Below are 25,072 nucleotides of genomic sequence, written 5' to 3' on the forward strand. Positions count from 1 at the left end.
CAGTGGACAAAAGCACGGTGAGTCGTTGGGCAAAGCGTGTGTTATCATCGCCGCAAGGTCAAGCGAGACTGTCTGATCTCCCGCGTGCGGGCCGGCCGTGCACAGCTGTGACTCCGGCAATGGCGGAGCGTGCGAACACACTCGTTCGAGATGATCGACGGATCACCATCAAACAACTCAGTGCTCAACTTGACATCTCTGTTGGTAGTGCTGTCACAATTGTTCACCAGTTGGGATATTCAAAGGTTTGTTCCCGCTGGGTCCCCCGTTGTCTAACCGAACACCATAAAGAGCAAAGGAGAACCATCTGTGCGGAATTGCTTGCTCGTCATGTGGCTGAGGGTGACAATTTCTTGTCAAAGATTGTTACAGGCGATGAAACATGGGTTCATCACTTCGAACCTGAAACAAAACGGCAATCAATGGAGTGGCGCCACACCCACTCCCCTACCAAGAAAAAGTTGAAAGCCATACACTCAGCCGGTAAAGTCACGGTTACAGTCTTCTGGGGCGCTGAAGGGGTTATTCTGTTCGATGTCCTTCCCCATGGTCAAACGATCAACTCTGAAGTGTATTGTGCTACTCCCGAGAGGAGCTCACTAAACTTCAGTGGACTGTTCTTCCTCATGCACCCTACAGCCCCGATCTCGCACCGTCGGCTTTCCATATGTTTGGCCCAATGAAGGACGCAATCCGTGGGATGCACTACGCGGATGATGAAGTTCTTGATGCAGTACGACGTTGGCTCCGACATCGACCAGTGGAATGGTACCGTGCAGGAATACAGGCCCTCATTTCAAGGTGGCGTAAGGCCGTAGCATTGAATGGAGATTACGTAGAAAAATAGTGTTGTGTAGCTAAAGGATTGGGGAATAACCTGGTGTATTTCAATGCTGAATAAAACAACCCCTGTTTCAGAAAAAAATGTGTTGCATTACTTATTGAACTGCCCTCGTACTATATTGAAAACGTTGACATAATAGAAAACGAAAAGAAATAGTTATATTCTAAACAAAACTTACACAGACCATAGATAAAATGTTAAGGGAAAAAAAGAATAATTAAGTTTAACATCTCTGGTAAGCTGTATGTACTTTGCAAGCGTGCACTTACAGTATCGTAATAAAGAAAGATCTGTCAAAATGTCACATAATATTGTATTTTCACGTTTCGCAAAGACAAAAAGTAATATAGTTACAAAGACAGGACAAAAAAATTTATTGTAAATGCAATATGGTCGTCACTTCCAACTAAACGTAAGTACCAATATCACTGCAAACATCGAACACCCACGACTTACGTATACATAATCTTACCAGAAAGTGGCAATAAGACGAAACAGACCGTCGTGTAGAACATTTAAAAATATACAGCACCTTACTGCAGCACATTTAAAAATATATACGAGGGTAAGCCCAAGTAAGGTCTTTTTTTTTTGTAAGAAAATAGACCTGTTTATTTCTATAATGGTTTACATCAGTTTACAGCTTGAACATTTAGCTATTTTTCGACATAATCACCATTTCTGTAGATGCATTTTTGTAGACGCCGTGGCAGTTTTTGTTTGCCCATGTCATACCAGCTCGCCGTCATGCTATTCATAAAGGTTTAAACCTCTTCTTTCACCTCGTCGTCGGGGCTGAATCGCTTTCCGGCCAAACGTTCTTTTAACCTAGGAAACTGGGCGCAAGGCAGGACTATAGGGTGGGTGGGTGATCATGTTCCATTGAAACTGTTGCAGGAGAGCAACGGTTTGCCGAGCGATGTGGGCGAGCGTTGTCATGGAGAATGTGTGAACCCTTGCCCAACATTCCTCTTCTCCGGTTCTGAATTGCCCGTTTGAGTTTTTCAGAGTCTCGCAGTACCTGTCGGCGTTAATTGTGGTCCCAGTAATTTATCTCCGACGACGAGGTGAAAGAAGAGGTTCATAACTTTAACAGCATGGCGGCGAGCTGGTATGACATGGGCATACAAAAACTGCCACGGCTTCTACAAAAATGCATCGACAGTAATGGTGATTAGTCGAAAAATAGCTAAATCTTCAAGCCGTAAACTAATGTAAACCATTGTAGAAATAAACAGTTGTATGTCTTTACACTACTAGCCATTAAAATAGCTACACCACGAAGATGACGTGCTACAGACGCGTAATTTAACAGACAGGAAGAAGATGCTGCGATATGCAAAAGATTAGCTTTTCAGCGCATTCACACAAGGTTGGCGCCGGTGGCGACACCTGCAACGTGCTGACATGAGGAAATATTCCACCGATTTCTCATACACAAACAGCAGTTGACCGGCGTTGCCTGGTGAAACGTTGTTTGGATGCCTCGTGTAAGGAGGAAAAATGCGTACCATCACGTTTCCGACTTTGATAAATGACAGATTGTAGCCTATCGCGATTGCGGTTTATCGTATCGCGACGTTGCTGCTCGCGTTGGTCGAGATCCAATGACTGTTAGCAGAATATGGAATCGGTGGGTTCAGGAGGGTAATACGGAACGCGGTGCTGGATCCCAACGGCCTCGTATCACTAGCAGTCGAGATGACAGGCATCTTATCCGCAAGTCAGTAACGGATCGCGCAGCTACGTCTCGATCCCTGAGTCAACAGATGGGGACGTTTGCAAGACAACCATCTGCACGAACAGTTCGGCGACGTTTGCAGCAGCATGGACTATCAGCTCGTAGACCGTAGCTGCTGTTACCCTTGACGCTGCATCACAGACAGGGGCGGCTGCGATGGTGTACTCAACGACGAACCTGGGTGCACGAATGGCAAAACGTCATCTTTTCGGATGAATCCAGTTTCTGTTTACAGCATCATGGTGGTCGCATCCGTGTTTTGCGGCATCTCGGTGAACGCACATTGGAAGCGTGTATTCGTCATCGCCATACTGGCATATTACCCGGCGTTATGGTGCGGGGTGCCATTGGTAACACGTCTCGGTAACCTCTTGTTCGCACAGACGGCACTTTGAACAGTGGACGTTACATTTCAGATGTGTTACGATCCGCGGCTCTACCCTTCATTCGATCCCTGCGAAACCCTACATTTCTGCAGGATAATGCACGACCGCACGTTGCAGGTCCTGTACGGGCCTTTCTGGATACAGAAAATGTTCGACTGCTGCCCTGGCCAGCACATTCTCCAGATCTCTCACCAATTGAAAACGTCTGGTCAATGGTGGCCGTGCAACTGGCTCGCCACAACACGCTAGTCACTACTATTGATGAACTGTGGTATCGTGTTGAAGCTGCATGGGCAGCTGTACCTGTACACGCCATCCACGCATTGACTCAATGCCCAGTCGTATCAAGGCCGTTATTACGGCCAGAGTTCCGGGTACTGATTTTTCAGTATGTATGCACCCAAATTGAGTGAAAATGTAATCACATGTCAGTTCTAGTATAACACACTCCTGGAAATGGAAAAAAGAACACATTGACACCGGTGTGTCAGACCCACCATACTTGCTCCGGACACTGCGAGAGGGCTGTACAAGCAATGATCACACGCACGGCACAGCGGACACACCAGGAACCGCGGTGTTGGCCGTCGAATGGCGCCAGCTGCGCAGCAGTTGTGCACCGCCGCCGTCAGTGTCAGCCAGTTTGCCGTGGCATACGGAGCTCCATCGCAGTCTTTAACACTGGTAGCATGCCGCGACAGCGTGGACGTGAACCGTATGTGCAGTTGACGGACTTTGAGCGAGGGCGTATAGTGGGCATGCGGGAGGCCGGGTGGACGTACCGCCGAATTGCTCAACACGTGGGGCGTGAGGTCTCCACAGTAGATCGATGTTGTCGCCAGTGGTCGGTGGAAGGTGCACGTGCCCATCGACCTGGGACCGGACCGCAGCGACGCACGGATGCACGCCAAAACCGTAGGATCCTACGCAGTGCCGTAGGGGACCGCACCGCCACTTCCCAGCAAATTAGGGACTGTTGCTCCAGGGGTATCGGCGAGGACCATTCGCAACCGTCTCCATGAAGCTGGGCTACGGTCCCGCACACCGTTAGGCCGTCTTCCGCTCACGCCCCAACATCGTGCAGCCCGCCTCCAGTGGTGTCGCGACAGGCGTGAATGGAGGGACGAATGGAGACGTGTCGTCTTCAGCGATGAGAGTCGCTTCTGCCTTGGTGCCAATGATGGTCGTATGCGTGTTTGGCGCCGTGCAGGTGAGCGCCACAATCAGGACTGCATACGACCGAGGCACACAGGGCCAACACCCGGCATCATGGTGTGGGGAGCGATCTCCTACACTGGCCGTACACCACTGGTGATCGTCGAGGGGACACTGAATAGTGCACGGTACATCCAAACCGTCATCGAACCCATCGTTCTACTATTCCTAGACCGGCAAGGGAACTTGCTGTTGCAACAGGACAATGCACGTCCGCATGTATCCCGTGCCACCCAACGTGCTCTAGAAGTTGTAAGTCAACTACCCTGGCCAGCAAGATCTCCGGATCTGTCCCCCATTGAGCATGTTTGGGACTGGATGAAGCGTCGTCTCACGCGGTCTGCACGTCCAGCACGAACGCTGGTCCAACTGAGGCGCCAGGTGGAAATGGCATGGCAAGCCGTTCCACAGGACTACATCCAGCATCTCTACGATCGTCTCCATGGGAGAATAGCAGCCTGCATTGCTGCGAAAGGTGGATATACACTGTACTAGTGCCGACATTGTGCATGCTCTGTTGCCTGTGTCTATGTGCCTGTGGTTCTGTCAGTGTGATCATGTGATGTATCTGACCCCAGGAATGTGTCAATAAAGTTTCCCCTTCCTGGGACAATGAATTCACGGTGTTCTTATTTCAATTTCCAGGAGTGTACATTAGTCAAATGAATACCCGTTTATGATCTGGATTTCTTCTTGGTGTAGCAGTTTTAATGGCTAGTAGTGTATGTATTAAAGAACAGGAGACCTCACTTCTGGGAGTAGCCGGCACGCACCTGCGCCTCGCCCAGGCCCAGCTCGATGGTGTCGAGGAACTTGCGGACGAGCCCCGCCTTCTCGGCGCCGGCGTGGTCGGGCGAGCCGGCCGGCCCCTGCGGCTCCAGCGCCGGCGACAGCCCGTTCAGGATCGAGTTGATCTCGTTCTTGAGCGCCTCCAGGCCCTGCACCACCGTCTTCGTGTTCGTCACGATCTCCTCCTGCGTCATCTGCGTCATCTTGCCGATCGACTCAATCTTCTTCCTGCAACACCAAACAGCGCACCACCGTCAGCGCACAGCCACAACCTGAACAAGAGCGGGCAAGGGGCACTAGAAGTCGTGGCAGAGCGCTCCGTGGTGTTGACATTGAGTCGCACCTCAGAGCGCCACTAAAGCGGAGTTGCTAAATAGTTTTCTGTAATTCCTTCGCGAAAGAAGGCGAAGTAAATATTCCAGAATTCGAAACCAGACCAGCTGTTAGCACGAGTGACACAAAAGTACAGGGCTATTACAAATGATTGAAGCGATTTCATAAATTCACTGTAGCTCCATTCATTGACATATGGTCACGACACACTACAGATACGTAGAAAAACTCATAAAGTTTTGTTCGGCTGAAGCCGCACTTCAGGTTTCTGCCGCCAGAGCGCTCGAGAGCGCAGTGAGACAAAATGGCGACAGGAGCCGAGAAAGCGTATGTCGTACTTGAAATGCACTCAGTCATAACAGTGCAACGACACTTCAGGACGAAGTTCAACAAAGATCCACCAACTGCTAACTCCATTCGGAGATGGTATGCGCAGTTTAAAGCTTCTGGATGCCTCTGTAAGGGGAAATCAACGGGTCGGCCTGCAGTGAGCGAAGAAACGGTTGAAGGCGTGCGGGCAAGTTTCACGCGTAGCCCGCGGAAAATTGGCTCATGCCACAACTGGAGACCGACAGCGCCGACTTCATCTTTTAACAGGATGGTGCTCCATCGCACTTCCATCATGATTTCTTAAACAGGAGATTGGAAAACCGATGGATCGGTCGTGGTGGAGATCATGATCAGCAATTCATGTCATGGCCTCCACGCTCTCCCGACTTAACCCCATGCGATTTCTTTCTGTGGGGTTATGTGAAAGATGCAGTGTTTAAACCTCCTCTACCAAGAAACGTGCCAGAACTGCGAGCTCGCATCAACGATGCTTTCGAACTCATTGATGGGGACATGCTGCGCCGAGTGTGGGAGGAACTTGATTATCGGCTTGATGTCTGCCGAATCACTAAAGGGGCACATATCGAACAGTTGTGAATGCCTAAAAAAACTTTTTGAGTTATTCTATGTGTGTGCAAAGCATTGTGAAAATATCTCAAATAATAAAGTTATTGTAGAGCTGTGAAATCGCTTCAATCATTTGTAATAACCCTGTAGATATCTCAGGTGTTGCGAAACAACTCGAATCACTTAAGAAAGGTAAGTCTTCCGGTCCAGATGGTATACCAATCAGGTTCCTTTTAGATTATGCTGACAATACCGCTTTTCTTAACAATCGTATACAACCGCTCACTTGACGAAAGGTCTGTTCCTAAAGACTGGAAAGTAGCACAGGTGACACCAATATTCAAGAAAGGAAATAGGAGTAACCCATTGAATTACAGACCCATATCACTGACCTCAATTTGCAGTAGGTTATACTGTACGCTAACATTATGAATCACCTTGAAGAAAATGACTTATTGATACATGACTAACACGGATTTAGCTAGCTCTTTATTCCGATGAAGTAATGCGTGCTGTCGACAAGGGATCTGAGATCGATTCCATATTCTTAGATTTACAGAAGGCTTTTGATACCGTTCCTCACAAGCGACTATTAAATTGCGTGCATATGGAGTATCGTCTCGGTTGTGTGACTGGATTCGTGATTTCCTCTCAGAGAAGTTACTATTCTTAGTGACAGACAGTAAATCATGGAGTAGAACAAAAGTGAAATCAGGCGTTCCGCAACGTAGTGTCATGGGCCATCAGCTGTTTCTGGTTTACATAAATGATCTAGGTCACAATCTCAGCAGCCCCCTTAGACTGTTTGCAGATGACCCTGTAATTTACCGTCTCGTGAAATCATCAGACGATCAATTACAATTACAAAATGATCTAGAGAGAATTGCTGTATGGTCCGAAAAGTGGCAATTAGCACTAAACAAAAGTGCGAGGTCATCCACATGGGTACTAAAAGAAATCCGATAAATTTTAGGTATACGACAAATCGCACAAATCTAAGGGCAGTCAATTCGACTAAATACCTAGGAATCATAATTACGATCAACTTAGACTGGAAAAACCACACAGATAATATTGTGGGGGAGGCGAAACAAAGACTGCGCCTTGTTGTCAGAACACTTAGAAGATGCGAGAAACCCACTAAAGAGACAGCCTACATTACACTTGTCCGTCCTCTGCTGGAATACTGCTGCGCGGTGTGGGATCCTTACCAGGTAGGATTGACGGAGGACATCGAAAAAGTGCAAAGAAGGGCAGCTCGTTTCGTGTTATCGCGCAATGGGGGGTGAGAGTGTCGCTGATGGTACGCGAGTTGCAGTGGCAGTCACTGAAATGAAGGCGGTTTCTTTGCGGCGAGATCTATTTACGAAGTTTAAATCAACTTTCTCTTTCGAATGCGTAAATATTTTGTTGGCACCCACCTACGTAGGAAGAAATGATCATAATAATAAAATAAAACATCAGAGCTCGAACGGAAAGATTCTTTTGTTCCTTTTCCTACACGCCATTCGAGAGTGGAATGGCAGAGAAGTAGTACGAAAATGGTCCAATGAATCCGCTGCCAGGTACTTAAGTGTCAATTGCAGAGTAACCATGTAGATGTAGGTGAGAGTCGTCCTCTGGTCTGCAGCAACACGTCGAAGCACGGACTACTCGAGAGATCGATTCAAGCATCTTGCAGTGCTAGATGCTGAAATACAAGAAACAAGCTATGTACATACTCTGAATTTCGAGGGGGGGGGGAAAAAACCACCACTGTACTTTTATTTCTTACTCTAGTTTTATGTAAATTATCTGTCATTGTATGCATAACATGAAGAAACTTCAACAGTCCAAAATATAAATATTTCCTTTAAAACAAATAACTTATAGAAGTAAACTTCGTCTTAACATATCTCGGAAGACCCTACCGGCGCTGACCGACCGCCGTGTCAACCTATAGGCGCCACTGGATGCGGTTATGGAGGGGCGTGTGGTCAGCACTGCCTTTCCCGGCTGCTACTTGTCAGTCAAGTAGCTCCTAAATTTACATCAAGGGCTGAGTGCACCCCGCTTGCTAACAGCGCTCAGCAGACCGGACGGTCACCCACCCGACTCCCAGCCGAGCCAGACATCGCTTGACTTCGGTGATCTGACGGGAACCAGTGCTACCACTACAGTATAGTCGTTGGCAAAAATCAGTAATTCGTTTCCTGCAAATGAACGTCACTGAACTTAGAAATATTTATACGATAATCTTTGGTGTGGCAATGAAAGTAGCAGGATGTTGAACCATTCCTCCAGAGAGATCCTTTATTTTGGCAGATATTTGCAATTTCGTTTTTTCAATGTGCAGCTCGAGTCAGTCGCAACAAATCCTGCCCATCACGCATTCTATGCGACGCCTTGTGCCAACGGAAAGCAGTCTCAAATTAGCGTAGTGCTATATTCGCAAAGAAGCATAAAACACGGTGTCAGGAGTATAAATCCTGGACGGCTGATCAGTGTAAATACGTCATATGGTCCGACGAGTCAACGTTTTCGTTTTATCGGGTAGGGTCTTGAGAACGCCAAAAGAAGCCAACAATCCCGATTGCTCGAGTCCAACGGTTAAGCATGGAGGTGGAAGTCTGACGATTTGAGCAGCCGTATCATGGTATTCTGCTGGTCACATCATTACTCTCAACGGCCGTGTTACAGCCAACGATTTTGTGAACAGTTAAGGTGATCAGGTGCACCCCACGATTCAAATGATGTTCCCAACAACGATGCCATATTTCAGGAAGGTAATGTACCCAATTCACACAGCCAGGACAGTGGAATAGGAGATGCAAATGAACTGCAGTTTCTTCCCTGGCCAGCAACATTATAGAACCCTTGTAACCGCTATTGGAGCGAAGACTCTGTAGCAGATTTCCGCTTCCCTCGTCACTATTTCTGGAGTTAGAAGAGGTTCCGATCGTAGAGTGGCACAACATTCTACTGGAGACTATACAATCATTAAACGCCAGTATTCCTGGAAGACTCGCATCTGCATTATGGGCAAATGGGAGTCGAAACCATTATTAACAAACCACTACAAGCACAGATGTTGACATTATTTTGGCCACCTCCTGTACCAGTGTTCTGGCAGCCTCAACAGGGCCACAGGGCGACGCCCGCTTCAAGCTCGCCGCGTTCATGTGGGTCAGTGGGTGCGTCGCCAGTCGCCAGGGTCTGAAACGGCTCGCTTACGTAACGGACGAGCTCAGGGCCGCGACCGCCTCGCAGAACGCAGCCTCGCCGACCAGCCTCGTCGTCGTCGTCGTGCTAAACGCGCCAAAACGTCGGCCGGTCAAACGTTCCCAAACGCCTGCACAAAACTATCGTCTTACTTATTCGTCTGGAGTGCGCTAGTTAGCAATGGGAGCTGTACTGGCGCCGTCGACTCACGCTCTCTTGTCACTGTACAAAGCTTCGCGCACCCAGTTAACAAAATTATGCGCAGGCGAAAATTTCGCCTATTTCAAGAAAAAGTCAACTCCCTCGCTAATAGCAATGCCCAGTATTTTGGACATGCTGACACACCAGAGATATCCATCAGTGATTTTCAGGCTCTTACGTCAGTAGGTATTAAAATCCATGGAGAAGAAATAAAAACTTTGAGGTTCGCCGATAACATTGTAATTCTGTCAGAGACAGCAAAGGACTTTGAACAGCAGTTGAATGAAATGGATAGTGTCTTGAAAGGAGGATGTAAGATGAATATCAACAAAAGCAAAACGAGGGTAATGGAATGTAGTCGAATGAAGTCGGGTGATACTGAGGGAATTAGCTTAGGAAATGAGACACTTAAAGTAGTAAAGGAGTTTTCCTATTTGGGGAGCAAAATAACTGATGATGGTCGAACTAGAGAGGATATAAAATGTAGACTGGCAATGGCAAGGAAAGCGTTTCTGAAGAGAAATTTGTTAACATCGAGTATAGATTTAAGTGTCAGGAAGTCGTTTCTGAAAGTATTTGTATTGAGTATAGCCGTGTAAGGAAGTGAAACGTGGACGGTAAATAGTTTGGACAAGAAGAGAATAGAAGCTTTCGAAATGTGGTGCTACAGAAGAATGCTGAAAATTAGATGGGTAGATCACATAACTAATGAGGTATTGAATATGATTGGGAAGAAGAGGAGTTCGTGGGACAACTTGACAAGGAGGAGGGATCGGTTGGTAGGACACGTTCTGAGGCATCAAGGTATCAAGGCATCACCAATTTAGTACTGGAGGACAGCGTGGAAGATAAAAATCGTAGAGGGAGACCAAGAGATGAATACACTGAAGAGATTCAGAAGGATGTAGGTTGCAGTAGGTACTGGGAGATGATGAAGCTTGCACAGGATAGAGTAGCATGGAGAGCTGCATCAAACCAGTCTCAGGACTGAAAACAACAACAACAACAACAACAACAACAACAACAACAAGACTGTCATATCTGTAGGATACATTTAAAATATCATGATTAAGAGTTAAAATATAAATGTATGGAATAAATGTGACAGCTCGCGCACTGTCCGATTACCGGTTTCCTCACACGCGAGCACCTTCAGAGATTCCTTTCGTTGACGGCAAAACGTCAAATGTTTCAAACCCCTCTCGGCCCCATCGACAAGACCATTTTTCTTAGTTCCTGTTAATATGCAGCGGATACGTACAATGGAACGTAACCCAAACTGACTGACAACATCTGCAAGTAATGCCGGCTGGTCGAACTTTGTGGAAATACGATGTTTCGTACGACGCCATTTCACTTTATTCACTACTGGAATTTTTCGTACGCATTTAAGCTAATAAACTCCATGAAATCTGCGTGATCATTTCACATTTCCGTTTGTCAGTTACAACAGGTTACATTGGAGTAGCGATAGCTCTGCAATTATTCGTTTCCTTGCAAACACTCTCCTTTAAGTGTCTCTACATCATGTAACTTTTTGTGGACAGTGAGAAGTTCAAAAATGGCTCTGAGCGCTATGGGACTTCTGATGTCATCAGTCCCCTATAACCTAGAACTACTTAAACCTAACTAACCTAAGGACGTCACACACATCCCTGCCCGAGGCAGAATTCGAACCTGCGACGTAGCGGTCGCGCGGTTCCAGACTGTAGCGCCTAGAACCGCTCGGCAACTCCGGCCGGCCAGTGAGAAGTCATTTTTTATATATATGTTTAACTGCTGAATTTACCCTCTCGGCTCTGCGTCTGCTGTCTTCAGTTTTGTTCAATTGACGCAATAAATGTCCCTACCTCCTAAGCATAGCCGCCATACGAGGAATTAGACTTGATCCTGGCATTACTCAGTAGTGGAGCCAATTTGAAGTATCTGCGGCATGCCTGGTGACAGGTGCGGCTCTCGGAATGACCACAGATAAGTAATCTCTTGAGTACGTATGCTTGGCATCTGAAGAGACACCAACCGAAATACTGTACACTGCAATGCGATTAAGACTTTCAGCTTCTGATAAGGCGTTGATAGTGCGGCATGTAAGTCTGGGTCCATATCATACTGTAGAACAAGTTCACATTTCTGAATGCTGTGACCACGCTACAACGTTCGTTAAAGAATTTGTTTAACTAGTGCTCCAAGTGAAACTCTACGCGTCCCTCCGCGGTACAAACGCGTTAAGTTAACTCAACGTTCCGTTTCAGTAGTTCAGCCTGCCCTGTACAGCACAAAACTAAGTATGATTATACATTCGTTGACAAGTGCTTATGAAAGCACAGTTTCCACACACTATATACATCTTCCCGTCACACTGAATAACAGAAAAAGAAACTGGTCCAACTACGCAATAAAAGGTGAAGATACTACAGCCCGAAAGCCTAATACAGTGTGGAAACTGTCTTGTTGGGACTACGTGGGACCAATGTCATCCGAGCCGGCCGTTGTGGCCGAGCAGTTCTAGGCGCTTCAGTCATGAACCGCGCTGCTGCTACAGTCACAGGTTCGAATCCTGCCTCGGGCATGGATTTGTGTGATGTCCTTAGGTTAGTTAGGTTGAAGTAGTTCGAAGTCTAGGGGACTGATGACCTCAGTTGTTGTAAGTAGGCTGTTTAGATTTTTATGTTGGTAACGTCACGTAGCGCTCTGTATGAAAATCACTGGCTGTGCTGAGTGTAGTCTGTGGCCGGTTCGCATTGTTGTAATATTTGCTATTGTAGTGCTGGGCAGTTGGATGCGAACAGCGCGTAGCGTTGCGCAGTTGGAGGTGAGCCGTCAGCGGTGGTGGATGTGGGGGCAGATATGGCAGAAGTTTGAGAGCGGACGATCTGGACGTGTGTCCATCAGAAAGAGTAAATTTGTAGATCATGAACTGATTATATATATAGACTTTTGAACGCTATCAAAGTAAATGCATTGTTTGTTCTCTATCAAAATCTTTTATTTGCTAACTATGCCTATCAGTAGCGAATGCCTTCAGTAGTAGTTGTTGTGGTCTTCAGTCCTGAGACTGGTTTGATGCAGCTCTCCATGCTACTCTATCCTGTGCAAGCTTCATCATCTCCCAGTACCTACTGCAACCTACATCCTCCTGAATCTGCTTAGTGTATTCATCTCTTGGCCTCCCCCTACGATTTTTACCCTCCACGCTGCCCTCCAATACTAAATTGGTGATCCCTTGATGCCTCAGAACATGTTCTACCAACCGATCCCTTCTTCTGGTCAAGTTGTGCCACAAACTTCTCTTCTCCCCAATCCTATTCAATACTTCCTCATTAGTTAGGTGATCTACCCATCTAATCTTCAGCATTCTTCTGTAGCACCACATTTCGAAAGCTTCTATTCTCTTCTTGTCTAAACTATTTACCGTCCATGTTTCACTTCCATACATGGCTACACTCCATACAAATACTTTCAGAAATGACTTCCTGACACTTAAATCTATACTCGATGTTAACAAATTTCTCTTCAGAAACGCTTTCCTTGCCATTGCCAGTCTACATTTTATAACCTCTCTACTTCTACCATCATCAGATATTTTGCTCGCCAAATAGCAAAACTCCTTTACTACTTTAAGTGTCTCATTTCTTAATCTAATACCCTCAACATCACCCGGCTTAATTCGACTACATTCCATTATCCTCGTTTTGCCTTTGTTGATGTTCATCTCATTTCCTCCCTTCAAGACACCATCCATTCCGTTCAACTGCTCTTCCAAGTCCTTTGCTGTCTCTGACAGAATTACAATGTCATCGGCGAACCTCAAAGTTTTTATTTCTTCTCCATGGATTTTAATTCCTACTCCGAATTTTTCTTTTGTTTCCTTTACTGCTTGCTCAATATACAGATTGAATAACATCGGGGATAGGCTACAACCCTGTCTCACTCCCTTCCCAACCACTGCTTCTCTTTCATGCCCCACAACTCTTATAACTGCCATCTGGTTTCTGTACAAATTGTAAATAGCGTTTCGCTCCCTGTATTTTACCCCTGCCACCTTTAGACTTTGAAAGAGAGTATTCCAGTCAACATTGTCGAAAGCTTTCTCTAAGTCTACAAATGCTAGAAACGTAGGTTTGCCTTTCCTTAATCTTTCTTCTAAGGTAAGTCGTAAGGTCAGTATTGCCTCACGTGTTCCAGTGTTTCTACGGAATCCAAACTGATCTTCCCCGAGGTCGGCTTCTACTAGTTTCCCCATTCGTCTGTAAAGAATTCGTGTTAGTATTTTGCAGCTGTGGCTTATTAAACTGATTGTTCGGTAATTTTCACATGTGTCAACTACTGCTTTCTAGAATCTTTTATTCAGCTGACATTATTGGCGCTCGCTGTATTGCAGTAGTTCGAGTAACGAAGATTTTTGTGAGGTTAGTAATTTGTGTAAGGTATAGGTTATTGTTAGTCAGGGCCATTCTTTTGTAGGGATTATTGAAAGTCAGATTGCGTTGCGCTAAAAATATTGTGTGTCAGTTTGGTGACGATCAGATTAAGTAAAGAGAGAAATGTCTGAGTACGTTCAGTTTTGCTCATCTGTTTGAAAATCAAATAACGTAAGAGTTTTTCATGCACTGTTATTTTTAAATTTTTCTAAGGGGACGTTTCATAATGTTAAGTCCCATAGTGCTCGGAGCCATTTGAATAATTTGAATGTCATCCGAATATTTTAAAATCCGGATAGGCTCGAAAGACAAAAAGTAAAATGAGCTAGATTAAAAGTTATAAACAAGTTGTTATGGAAATACACAAATTGCACAGCTTTCCACATTAATGTTGACAACTTATTGAAAAAATAGTGACTTTTATACACAGACTCTTTCGAGCCGAATTTGTATGCCGTTTATGTGCAATACCATCACACAAGCGTTTCACCAACAGTTCGGAGTAGTTTAGGCCCGGCATTCCAAACAATTATTTTGTTCCTCTGTTTCTCGTAATACTGTTAAGCGACAAATTAGTAGGTTGCAGGTAAACTTTCTAAGTTCAAACACCAAGTGTTAATCACGCGGAAGTAGCAGCAGCAGCAGCAGCAGCCTGTCTGGAAGCGTGAACACTTCAACGCCGTTACCCGGTCACGAAAACAGCAACATCTACGCTCTTGAGTGACACTGCGAGCGAGCTCAGCAGAAAATCGCCAGTAGAGTGCAGGCAGAAAAGCCTTCATTACTCTCGCAACGTTACGTAAGAAACACTAGGTAGGGCACAACATCGCCTAGGAGATGTTTCACTAAGCAGTAGAGATACACTAACAAATCTGTTCAGCCAATGTAACTGAACTGAAGACTGATGACTCCAGATGAGCAGAACTGATTCCGTCACTACGGGGGCATTCCGTCACTACGGGGGCATTCCGTCACTACGGGGGCATTCCGTCACTACGGGGGCATTCCGTCACTACGGGGGCATTCCGTCACTACGGGGGCATTCCGTCACTACGGGGGCATTCCGTCACTACGGGGGCATTCCGTCACTACGGGGGCATTCCGTCACTACGGGGGCATTCCGTCACTACGGGGGCATTCCGTCACTACGGGGGCATTCCGTCACTACGGGGGCATTCCGTCACTACGGGGGCATTCCGTCACTACGGGGGCATTCCGTCACTACGGGGGCATTCCGTCACTACGGGGGCATTCCGTCACTACGGGGGCATTCCGTCACTACGGGGGCATTCCGTCACTACGGGGGCATTCCGTCGTCGACGGCAATCATGTCTTTCACACTCGATTCTCTGGTATGTGGTGCGGTAACTTGTTTGAGTCTGTTCTACTGTTGCTGCCCTACGAGAGGATCAGCGATCTGTAGCCGTGGATAATAAAGACCAGCAGCCAGTATCTGATGGGTAGTCCAGGGGAGTACCAACACAGTGCTGGCCCAGGGCGAAAACTATCGAACTTCAACGTGAACAACAGTCTTGACAGCCTACCGTACCAGCGGGCCAACATGACAACCGATACTGCTGTCTACCTGATGGAACAACGCGAGCAGTTATCTGGGACATGTGTGTTCCCTGAAACAGGGTGTTACCCATAGTCGCAGACAAGCAGGGCGTGAATACCTCGCCAACGGGCGGCAAGCCGCCACACCAGGGTATCATCGACTTCCGATCCTAGCTGATGCAACGTCCTCCCCCCGGGAGTTCGCTGTTTGATTCAGACAGCTGGTTCCTCTCCGGATTACGAAGACCCCGGCCGTCGCAGATGACAATGTAACGACCTGTATACTGAGTAATAAATGAAATCGTCTTCAATGTCGTTTTACTGCGTCTAACGACGGACCCTAACTACTCTGTTTGCGTCCTGATTAAATAACACGCGGTTTCGAGTCGAATTAAGAAAGGTGATGCAGAGGGAATTAGATTAGGAAATTAGACGTTTAAAGTAGTAAAGGAGTTTTGCTATTTGGGGAGCAAAATAACTGACGATGGTCGAAGTAGAGAGCGTATAAAATGTAGACTGGCAATGGCAAGGAAAGCGTTTCTGAAGAAGAGAAATTTGTTAACATCGAGTATTGATTTAAGTGTCAGGAAGTTGTTTCTGAAAGTATTTGTATGGAATGTAGCCATGTATGGAAGTGAAACACGGACGATAAATAGTTTGGACAAGAAGAGAATAGAAGCTTTCGAAATGTGGTGCTACAGAAGGATGCTGAAGATTACATAGGTAGATCACATAACTAATGAGGAGGTATTGAATGGAATTGGGGAGCAGTTTGTGGCACAACTTGACCAGAAGAAGGGATCGGTTGGTAGGACATGTTCTGAGGCATCAAGGGATCACCAGTTTCGTATTGGAGGGCAGCATGGAGGGTAAAAATCTTAGAGGGAGACCAAGAGATGAATACACTAAGCAGATTCAGAAGGATGTAGGTTGCAGTAGGTACTGGGAGATTAAGAAGCTTGCACGGGATAGAGTAGCATGGAGAGCTACAGCAAACCAGTCTCTAGACTGAAAACAACAACATGGCCCATGACCAGTGGGGAAATTGATCAGTCCTCGGGTAGGTTCAAAGTACCTCATGCCCAGCCGTTCCCTGACGTTATGAGGAAGTTCAAGTGTTCTGCGATCTGTTTCTTCTGCTTCGCATAATTCTTGCCACAATTGCCCGCCGCTTCGCCTGATCTCGCCCTTATCCTACGGCAGGGGCGGGCAGGAATCCTGCACATGTGCGGTGCACTTGCACGCGTGCAGTTAACAGGTGTTCCGCGTGCACACGGGCAAGCTGGCCACCCGCTTCTCTCCGTCCGCCGCTCGTGGTCTCGCGGTAGCATTCTCGCTTCCCGAGCACGGGGTCCCGGGTTCGATTCCCGGCGGGGTCAGGGATTTTCACCTGCCTCGAGATGACTGGGTGTTTGTGTTGTCCTCATCATTTCATCATCATCCAGGAAAGTGGCGAAATTGGACTGAGCAAAGATTGGGTAATTGTACGGGCGCTGATAACCACGCAGTTGAGCGCCCCACAAACCAAACATCATCATCATCATCACCCGCTTCTCTCCCATCCCCACCATACCTTCTGTCCGCTCCTTCCTCTGTAATGCGTTTTGTTTCCTAGCTTGGTTTATTGAGTGAATGAATGAGGTTAGTAGGAGTGCTTGAAACAAATCATGGTTTGAAAGAGTACCTATTACCTACGATACGTTTTATTTTATTATCACAGGTGGAATTTACAATACGTTTAAAATCTGGAACAAAATTTCTACATACAGACAAACACAAACAGTTACGTAAATTTTCATCACTGATGTTTGCTCTTAACCGAGACTTATTAATTCAGCAAATGGTTCTCCAGCTCTCGCTATATTAAGCGCAGTCTTATAACTTGCACATAGCGCTGGGCTATTATTGTTGTCGTCCTGAAAACTTGAAAACAGTGCTCCATAAAACGTTAAATCAGTTAGATGAGAGACATGACGAGAGAAAGTCGCAGATATCTCGTGACAACAGCAACTACGACAAATTCAAATGGCTCTGAGCACTATGGGACTTAACTGCTGTGGTCATCAGTGCCCTAGAACTTAGAACTACTTAAACCTAACTAACCTAAGGACATCACACACATCCATGCCCGAGGCAGGATTCGAACCTGCGACCATAGCGGTCGCGCGGTTCCAGACTGTAGTGCCTAGAACCGCTCGGCCACTCCGGCCGGACAACTAGGACAGATTCATCTGGTATCGTCAGATCACTCTTCTTAAGCTCAGTCAATTCCCCATCCGCTCAGAATCCGACAATAAATTGTACTCGTCCTTGTGAAATGTATTATAATGGCCTTCAATACTAAACTTCCATTGACCAGCGAGAATACTGCCACATATTAAACATTTCGAATTTTCACGTTTTTGCACAAAGAAAAAATGATTCTCCCATTACCTTTTAAAAGATAGCAAATCTCCACTTCTCCGTTTCTTGAAATACAACGTTCACTACATAGTGCTCGCTTCGCTTCAACGTCCGCAGCTTAGCGTGGCACTACACTGCCGCAACCTGCCGGCTGTCGCCACAACCCCGGTCGACGCCTGCACGCGAGGAGCACACGTACAGCGCTGTGCTCTCATGAGCCGCGTGCAACGTTTGCCCGCCCCTGTCCTACGGGATCACTATACCGAAATGCTGACAATGTCTACTTCTGACAACCTGCCGGTGTTTGGCGACAGACACGGATCCCGCCTCGCTGCCAGTGGGGAAGGCGGCGCGAGCAGAAGAGTCCGGCCCAGTGTGGATCGATGGGCCAGCGGAGCGCCTGCCGGCCGGCAGGCCAGCCACGGAGAACCGCAGTGCGGTGGCGGCGGGCCGCCTCGCAGGCGCCCGTCGCTCGGCTCGCGACCTCGCGCAAGGTCACGGCGAGGCGCGGCGAAGCGCTAAGCGGTTGCCAGCCGGCGGCTGCGCCCCACACGCTGCCACACAGGCCAAAGGCGCGCGCGCGCTGGCTGTGGTCGACGAGGCTGCAGTGGCGTAGCACAGTGCGTCAGAACCCCGCAAAGTGGCCGTAAATGACAAATAACAGTTCGGAGTTAATAAGTTTCATTTAGTAGGTCGGTTACAGTAATGTCGGAACTACCTAATCTCCACCTCACAAGTCGCCAGCTGTTCCCGCCGAACGTTGAATTTCAGGTCCAACGCGCCACTTGTTTGTAAGCCGCGCTCCGAGCTAGACGGACAAGGAAAGCACTGCGTCGTTCGGATGCACTACTCGCCATTTTAGCACAAGTGCACAAAATAGGTCGGAGTAACGCCTTTATATAAGGGAACCCTACAAAGTGACGTGCTCATTAAGATATCACACTTTTATTACACTACTGGCCATTAAAATTGCTACACCACGAAGATGACATGCTACAGACGCGTTATTTAACCGACAGGAAGAAGACGCTGTGACATGCAAATGATTAGCTTTTCAGAGCATTCACACAAGGCTGGCGCCGGTGGCGACACCTACAATATGCTGACATGAGGAAAGTTTCCAACAGATTTCTCATACACAAACAGCAGTTGACCGGCGTTGCCTGGTGAAACGTTATTGTGATGCCTCGTCTAAGGAGAAACGCGTACCACCACGTTTCCGACTTTGATAAAGGTCGGATTGTAGCCTATCGCGATTGCGGTTTATCGTATCGCTACACTGCTATCGCGTTGGTCGAGATCCAATCACTGTGAGCAGAATATGGAATCGGTGGGTTCAGAAGAGCAACACGGAACGCCGTGCTGGATCCCAACTGCCTCGTATCACTAGCAGTCGAGATGACAGGCATCTTATCCGCATGGCTGTAACGGATCGTGCAGCCACGTCCCGATCCTTGAGTCAACAGATGGGGATGTTTCCAAGACAACAACCATCTGCACGAACAGTTCGGCGACGTTTGCAGCAGCATGGAGTATCAGCTCGGAGACCGTGGCTTCGATTACCCTTGACGCTGCATCACAGACAGATGCGCCTGCAATGGTGTACTCAACGACGAACCTGGGTACACGAATGGCAAAACGTCATTTTTTCGGATGAATCCGGGTTCTGTTCACAGCATCATGATGGTCGTATCCGTGTTTGGCAACATCGCGGTGAACGCACATTGGAAGCGTGTATTCGTCATCGCCATACTGGCGTATCACCCGGCGTCATGGTACGGGGTGCCACTGGTAACACGTCTCGGTCACCTCTTGTTCGCATTGACGGCACTTTGAACAGTGTGCGTTACACTTCAGATGTGTTACGACCCGTGGCTCTACGCTTCCTTCGATCCCTGCGAAACCCTACATTTCAGCAGGATAATGCATGACCGCATGTTGCAGGTCCTGTACGGGCCTTTCTGGATACAGAAAATGCTCGACTGCTGCCCTGTCCAGAACATTCTCCAGATCTCTCACCAATCGGAAACGTCTGGCCAAAATACGCCAGTCACTACTCTTGATGACCTGTGGTATCGTGTTGAAGCTGCATGGGCAGCTGTACCTGTACACGCCATCCAAGCTCTGACTCAATGCCCAGGCGTATCAAGGCCGTTATTACGGCCAAATGTGGTTGTTCTAGGTACTGATTTCTCAGGATCTATGCACCCAAAATGCGTGAAAATGTAATCACATGTCCGTTGTAGTATAATATATTTGTCCAATGAATACCCGTTTATCATCTGCATTTCTTCTTGGTGTAGCAATTTTAATGGCCAGGAGTGTACTTTTGTTCAACGAAATCAGACGGATTTTTTTTAAAAAGAGGCTATTCCAGAAGGTATATACTTAATTAAGAACACTTATTTTATTATTTAATCATTAATTAAAAATGGGTTTGTTAATTACACTGATCAAAAGTATCCGGACACCCCCAAAAACTTATGTTTTTCAGATTAGGTGCATTCTGCTGCCACGTACTCCATAATAGCGACCTCTCTAGTCACTCTGCACCGTGAGAGAGCAGAATGGGCGCTCCGCGGAACGCACGGACTTGGAACGTGGTCAGGTGATTGGGTGTCGCTTGTTCATAATACGTCTTTACGCGAGATTTCCACACTGCTAAACCTCCCTAGGTCCCCTGTTTACGATGTGACAGTGAAGTGGAAACGTGAAGGGACATGCACAGCACAAAAGTGTACAGGCCGACCTCGTCTATTGACTGACAGAGACCGCCGACAGTTGAGGAAGGTCGTAATGTGTAATAGGCAGACATCTATCCAGACCATCACATAGCAATTCCAAACTGCATCAGGATCCACTGCAAGTACTGTGACAGTTAAAAACTTGGGAGTTCATACCAATTTCTTTTACCATACTGGAAGAGATTATGAAATACTCGCCAGGTTTTCAAGATTCGTGCCACTGTGCGGCGGAACTGAATTCTGCGAGTTGCGCAGGTGCATGAAGCGTGGCGCAGCAGCTCACAACCTGGCAGGGTGCTGATAGCCACGCCAGCGACTGCCGACTGCCGACATGCATACCTCCAACGACAAAATATTACACAGGGAAATACAACTGAGTACAATGGCCATACGCAATAGTTCCGTGCGTTTCAGTGGCCTGGTGGAAGTCTCAGCTGGTCGCCACTCTGATCCCTGTCATCCTACTGGGCAAATGGGACCTTCAGTTCAACGTGGAATCCGCACCACGTGTCGTTTCTGGCCAACCTCCCAATCGTTGAGAGGTAAGTCCTGGGAAGTCCTTGGTCCACCGGGATTCTATCCCGACATATTTCGGTTTCCAGGCCCGCGCCTCACCTCTAGACCACCAGGGCTGACATAATATTGACCTCAAACTGTGCATCTCGACGCCACGGGCTTTATGCAGCAATCCAGGACGCTGGCTAAACAATTTTTTTAGTCATTCCTTAGAAAATTGCACGTCATTTAAAAACGAAATTATATTACTGGTAAACCAAAGTAGTTGTTGCTGCTGCACTCGCAAAGAATAGGCCTAACAGCACCTGAACCCAACAATAAATAGACAGACTGACTGATAAACTCAATCTAAATAGCCGCAACTGGAAGTATTCCACATTTACGGGTGTCATGGCATCAGGCTGTGTTGTCCTAAATCCCTATCGCTTTCATAATTGTATCTGTGTTTAGATACGTAGGCTTCTTCCGTGTCGAATTCGGCTCCATTCAGTCATATTGCATTGCAACAGACGTCCTATTAAATCTTTATTTAAATTTGGTGAGACTTCCACCAGGCCACTGAAACGCACGGAACTATTGCGTATGGCCATTGTACTCAGTTGTATTTCCCTGTGTAATATTTTGTCGTTGGAGGTATGCAAGCTTGAATGTACGTAACATATTTACTTTTATTCTTATTTGTAACAGTTGTGCATGCGACCATGTCATTTTATTAACATTTATCGTGATATGTATGTGTGAAGTGTCCTGTAAGGAGTGAAAGTGGAGGCACGGGGCTCATTCCTAAATTTACTGTAGTAAATAACGCTAATTAACAGTAAGACTCAGTTTTTTACCGTTTCTAACACACAAATCGACAAAACCAAAAGTTTCAGTTTCACAGAATCGACACACGATTAGTCAAACTGGACAGTTCAAATTCCTAGGTGTCGAGATAAAAAGTGTCATGGACAGCCGACGTTCAGGATCTTGTTCAAAAACTTAACGCAGCTGTTCGTACGGTATCTGAAGTACGTGATCTTTCCACGCGAAAATTAATCCATTTTGCTCATTTTCATTCGCTTACGTCGTACGGTATTATATTTTGGGGTAACTCTTCCCATTGTACAAGGATACTTTTGGCTCAGAAACGGGCAGTACGGGCAATAAGTGGTAAGTTCGCGTACCTCTTGTCGACCCCTGTTCACTAGTCAGGGAATTTTGACACAGCTCTCTCAATATGTCCTTCCTTGTTGACAATATCAGGTTACTACCAAGAATTAGCTTGCTTTCACTCCGTTAATACTCGCCAGAAATCAAATCTGCATTTGGATCGCACTTAACTCTTGTGCAGAAAGGTGTGCAGTAGCCATTTTCAATACGCTACCACAAGAATTCAAAAATCTTTGTAGTAATCCACGCGCTTTCAAATCGAACTGAACGGTTTCCTCATGGGTCACTACTCCTATGCTGTTGAGGAGTTCCTTGAAAAATTAAGCTCATTCTTACGTTCTTGAGGAATTCCTAGATAACAGAACGCAGCATGTCATTCTCACTGGAGAGAAGTCTTTCGAAGTAAGAGATTTCAGGTGTGCCGCAGGGGAGTGTCGTAGCACCGTTGCTATTCACAACACACACACACACACACACACACACACACACACACACACACACACACATTAAATGACCTTGTGGATAACATCGGAAGTTCACTGAGGCTTTTTGCGGATGATGCTGTGGTACATCGAGAGGTTGTAACAATGGAAAATTGTACTCAAATGCAGGAGGATCTGCAGCGAATTGACGCATGGTGCAGGGAATGGCAATTGAATCTCAATGTAGACAAGTGTAATGTGCTGCGAATACATAGAAAGATAGATCCCTTATCATTTAGCTACAATATAGCAGGTCAGCAAATGGAAGCAGTTAATTCCAAAAATTATCTGGGGAGTACGCATTAAGAGCGATTTAAAATGGAATGATCATATAAAGTTGATCGTCGGTAAAGCAGATGCCAGACTGAGATTCATTGGAAGAATCGTAAGGAAATGCAATCCGAAAGCAAAAGAAGTAGGTTACAGTACGCTTGTTCGCCCACTGCTTGAATACTGCTCACCAGTGTGGGATCCGTACCAGATAGGGTTGATAGAAGAGAGAGAGTAGATCCAACGGAGAGCAGCGCGCTTCGTTACAGGATCATTTAGTAATCGCGAAAGCGTTACGGAGATGATAGATAAACTCCAGTGGAAGACTCTGCAGGAGAGACACACAGTAGCTCGGTACGGGCTTTTGTTGAAGTTTCGAGAACATACCTTCACCGAGGAGACAAGCAGTATATTGCTCCTTGCTACGTATATCTCGCGAAGAGACCATGAGGATAAAATCAGAGAGATTAGAGCCCACACAGAGGCATACCGACAATCCTACTTTCCACGAACAATACGAGACTGGAATCGAAGGGAGAACCAATAGAGGTACTCAAGATACTCTCCGCCACTCACCGTCAGGCCTCCGTCACACACAGTCAGGTTGCTCGCGCAGTATAGATGTAGATGTACATGTTATGGTGTTGATTGCGTTTACTTAACAACCTATGGCTTGACTTTTTGGGTTCATAAACATTTTATTTTTATCTGTTAATACTTTTATGTTGTAATTTCTTGTACTGACACGTTCAATGACCTCGCAGGTTTGCTCCTTAATTTGGTCCTACGGGAATAGGCGTGTAAATAAATAAAAATAAGGATATAAGAAGAGCTACGTAACCTAAACAGTGGTGATTTGACCGTAAATTTTTAATAACTTGTGAACCTGAGCAACGTATGGGTTCCCAAAATTTTAAATAGACGGGTCCCACATGCCTTGTGGTCTTTTTGCGGTATTTTAGAAAACAGTCCGTGGTTAATGCGTCGGGTGGACATTTGGTGAACTTCCTGGCTTACAGAAGAACTTAGTTTCTGCGCGCGACAGGTCAACAGCACCATGGACTGACGCGCCTGTATCAGGCAAGCTCAGTTGCACTGTGCCCTGCTGGGATGGAGCCACTGCCGCTGCCAGATGCGGCAGTTTGGTGTACAACGTTTAGCACCCTGTTAAAATTGCCATCTTCCCTGGTGACGCATTGTTAGTGGCGAAGAGGGTATGTTGGGTCGCTACTGCAGCCGTGTCATTCTACGGAGGCAGCTGAAGTGCGCGCTCGCAGAACAGAGTGGAGGCAGCTGCCCGCCGCCGCCGCCGCCGTCTTGTGCGTTGAATGCCAGTGTGAGAGGCCCAGGAGCGGAGGTCAAGTGTATATGGACCCCGTCTGGAGGGGCAGCGCCCCGCAGGACCGGCCGGATGGCTCGTGAATAAGTGAGGCGCGCAGATTGCCCGCCCTGTTTACACCTCCGTCCACCCCTACACAACAGCGAAGCCACCAGCTCACACACTGCCACAGCGTCACCGCACTGGACACGGTCCACCTCAGAGCTCCACTTGCACCCCCAAGTCCCAACAAATACGCTGGATGTATCACAATCCGTCAGCCCTTGCCACTTATCCTCTACAGTACTACTGCAATTATTTGATGTCTTCACATGATTTATCACCATCACTACTCCTTGCTAATTTTTCCATATCCTCCCTCGCCGATTTTGCGGAGAACCACCTCATTTATCTACTCAGTCCGTCTAATTTCGTCATCCTATACCACCAGCTAGAAGCTAGATTAAGGAAAGGCAAACCTACGTTTCTAGCATTTGTAGACTTAGAGAAAGCTTTTGATACTCTCTTTCAAATTCTGAAGGTGGCAGGGGTAAAATACAAGCAGCGAAAGGCTATTTACAATTTGTACAGGAAGCAGATGG

At 46.8% G+C, this 25,072-nt stretch overlaps 1 protein-coding gene across 6 annotated transcripts in view; it reads right to left on the reverse strand.

Moving 5' to 3' along the window:
- The window catches only part of LOC126106560 (kinesin light chain), a 421,865-nt gene that overhangs the window by 131,003 nt on the left and 265,790 nt on the right, over positions 1-25,072 (reverse strand). For all 6 annotated transcript variants that reach the window (XM_049912904.1, XM_049912899.1, XM_049912901.1 and 3 more), the window contains one exon: positions 4,960-5,203. In XM_049912904.1, the coding sequence (XP_049768861.1) occupies positions 4,960-5,203 (244 nt within the window). The remainder of the gene's footprint in view (positions 1-4,959; positions 5,204-25,072) is intronic.

Source organism: Schistocerca cancellata, chromosome 10 (genome assembly GCF_023864275.1).
Source record: "Schistocerca cancellata isolate TAMUIC-IGC-003103 chromosome 10, iqSchCanc2.1, whole genome shotgun sequence".
Taxonomy (NCBI): domain Eukaryota; kingdom Metazoa; phylum Arthropoda; class Insecta; order Orthoptera; family Acrididae; genus Schistocerca; species Schistocerca cancellata.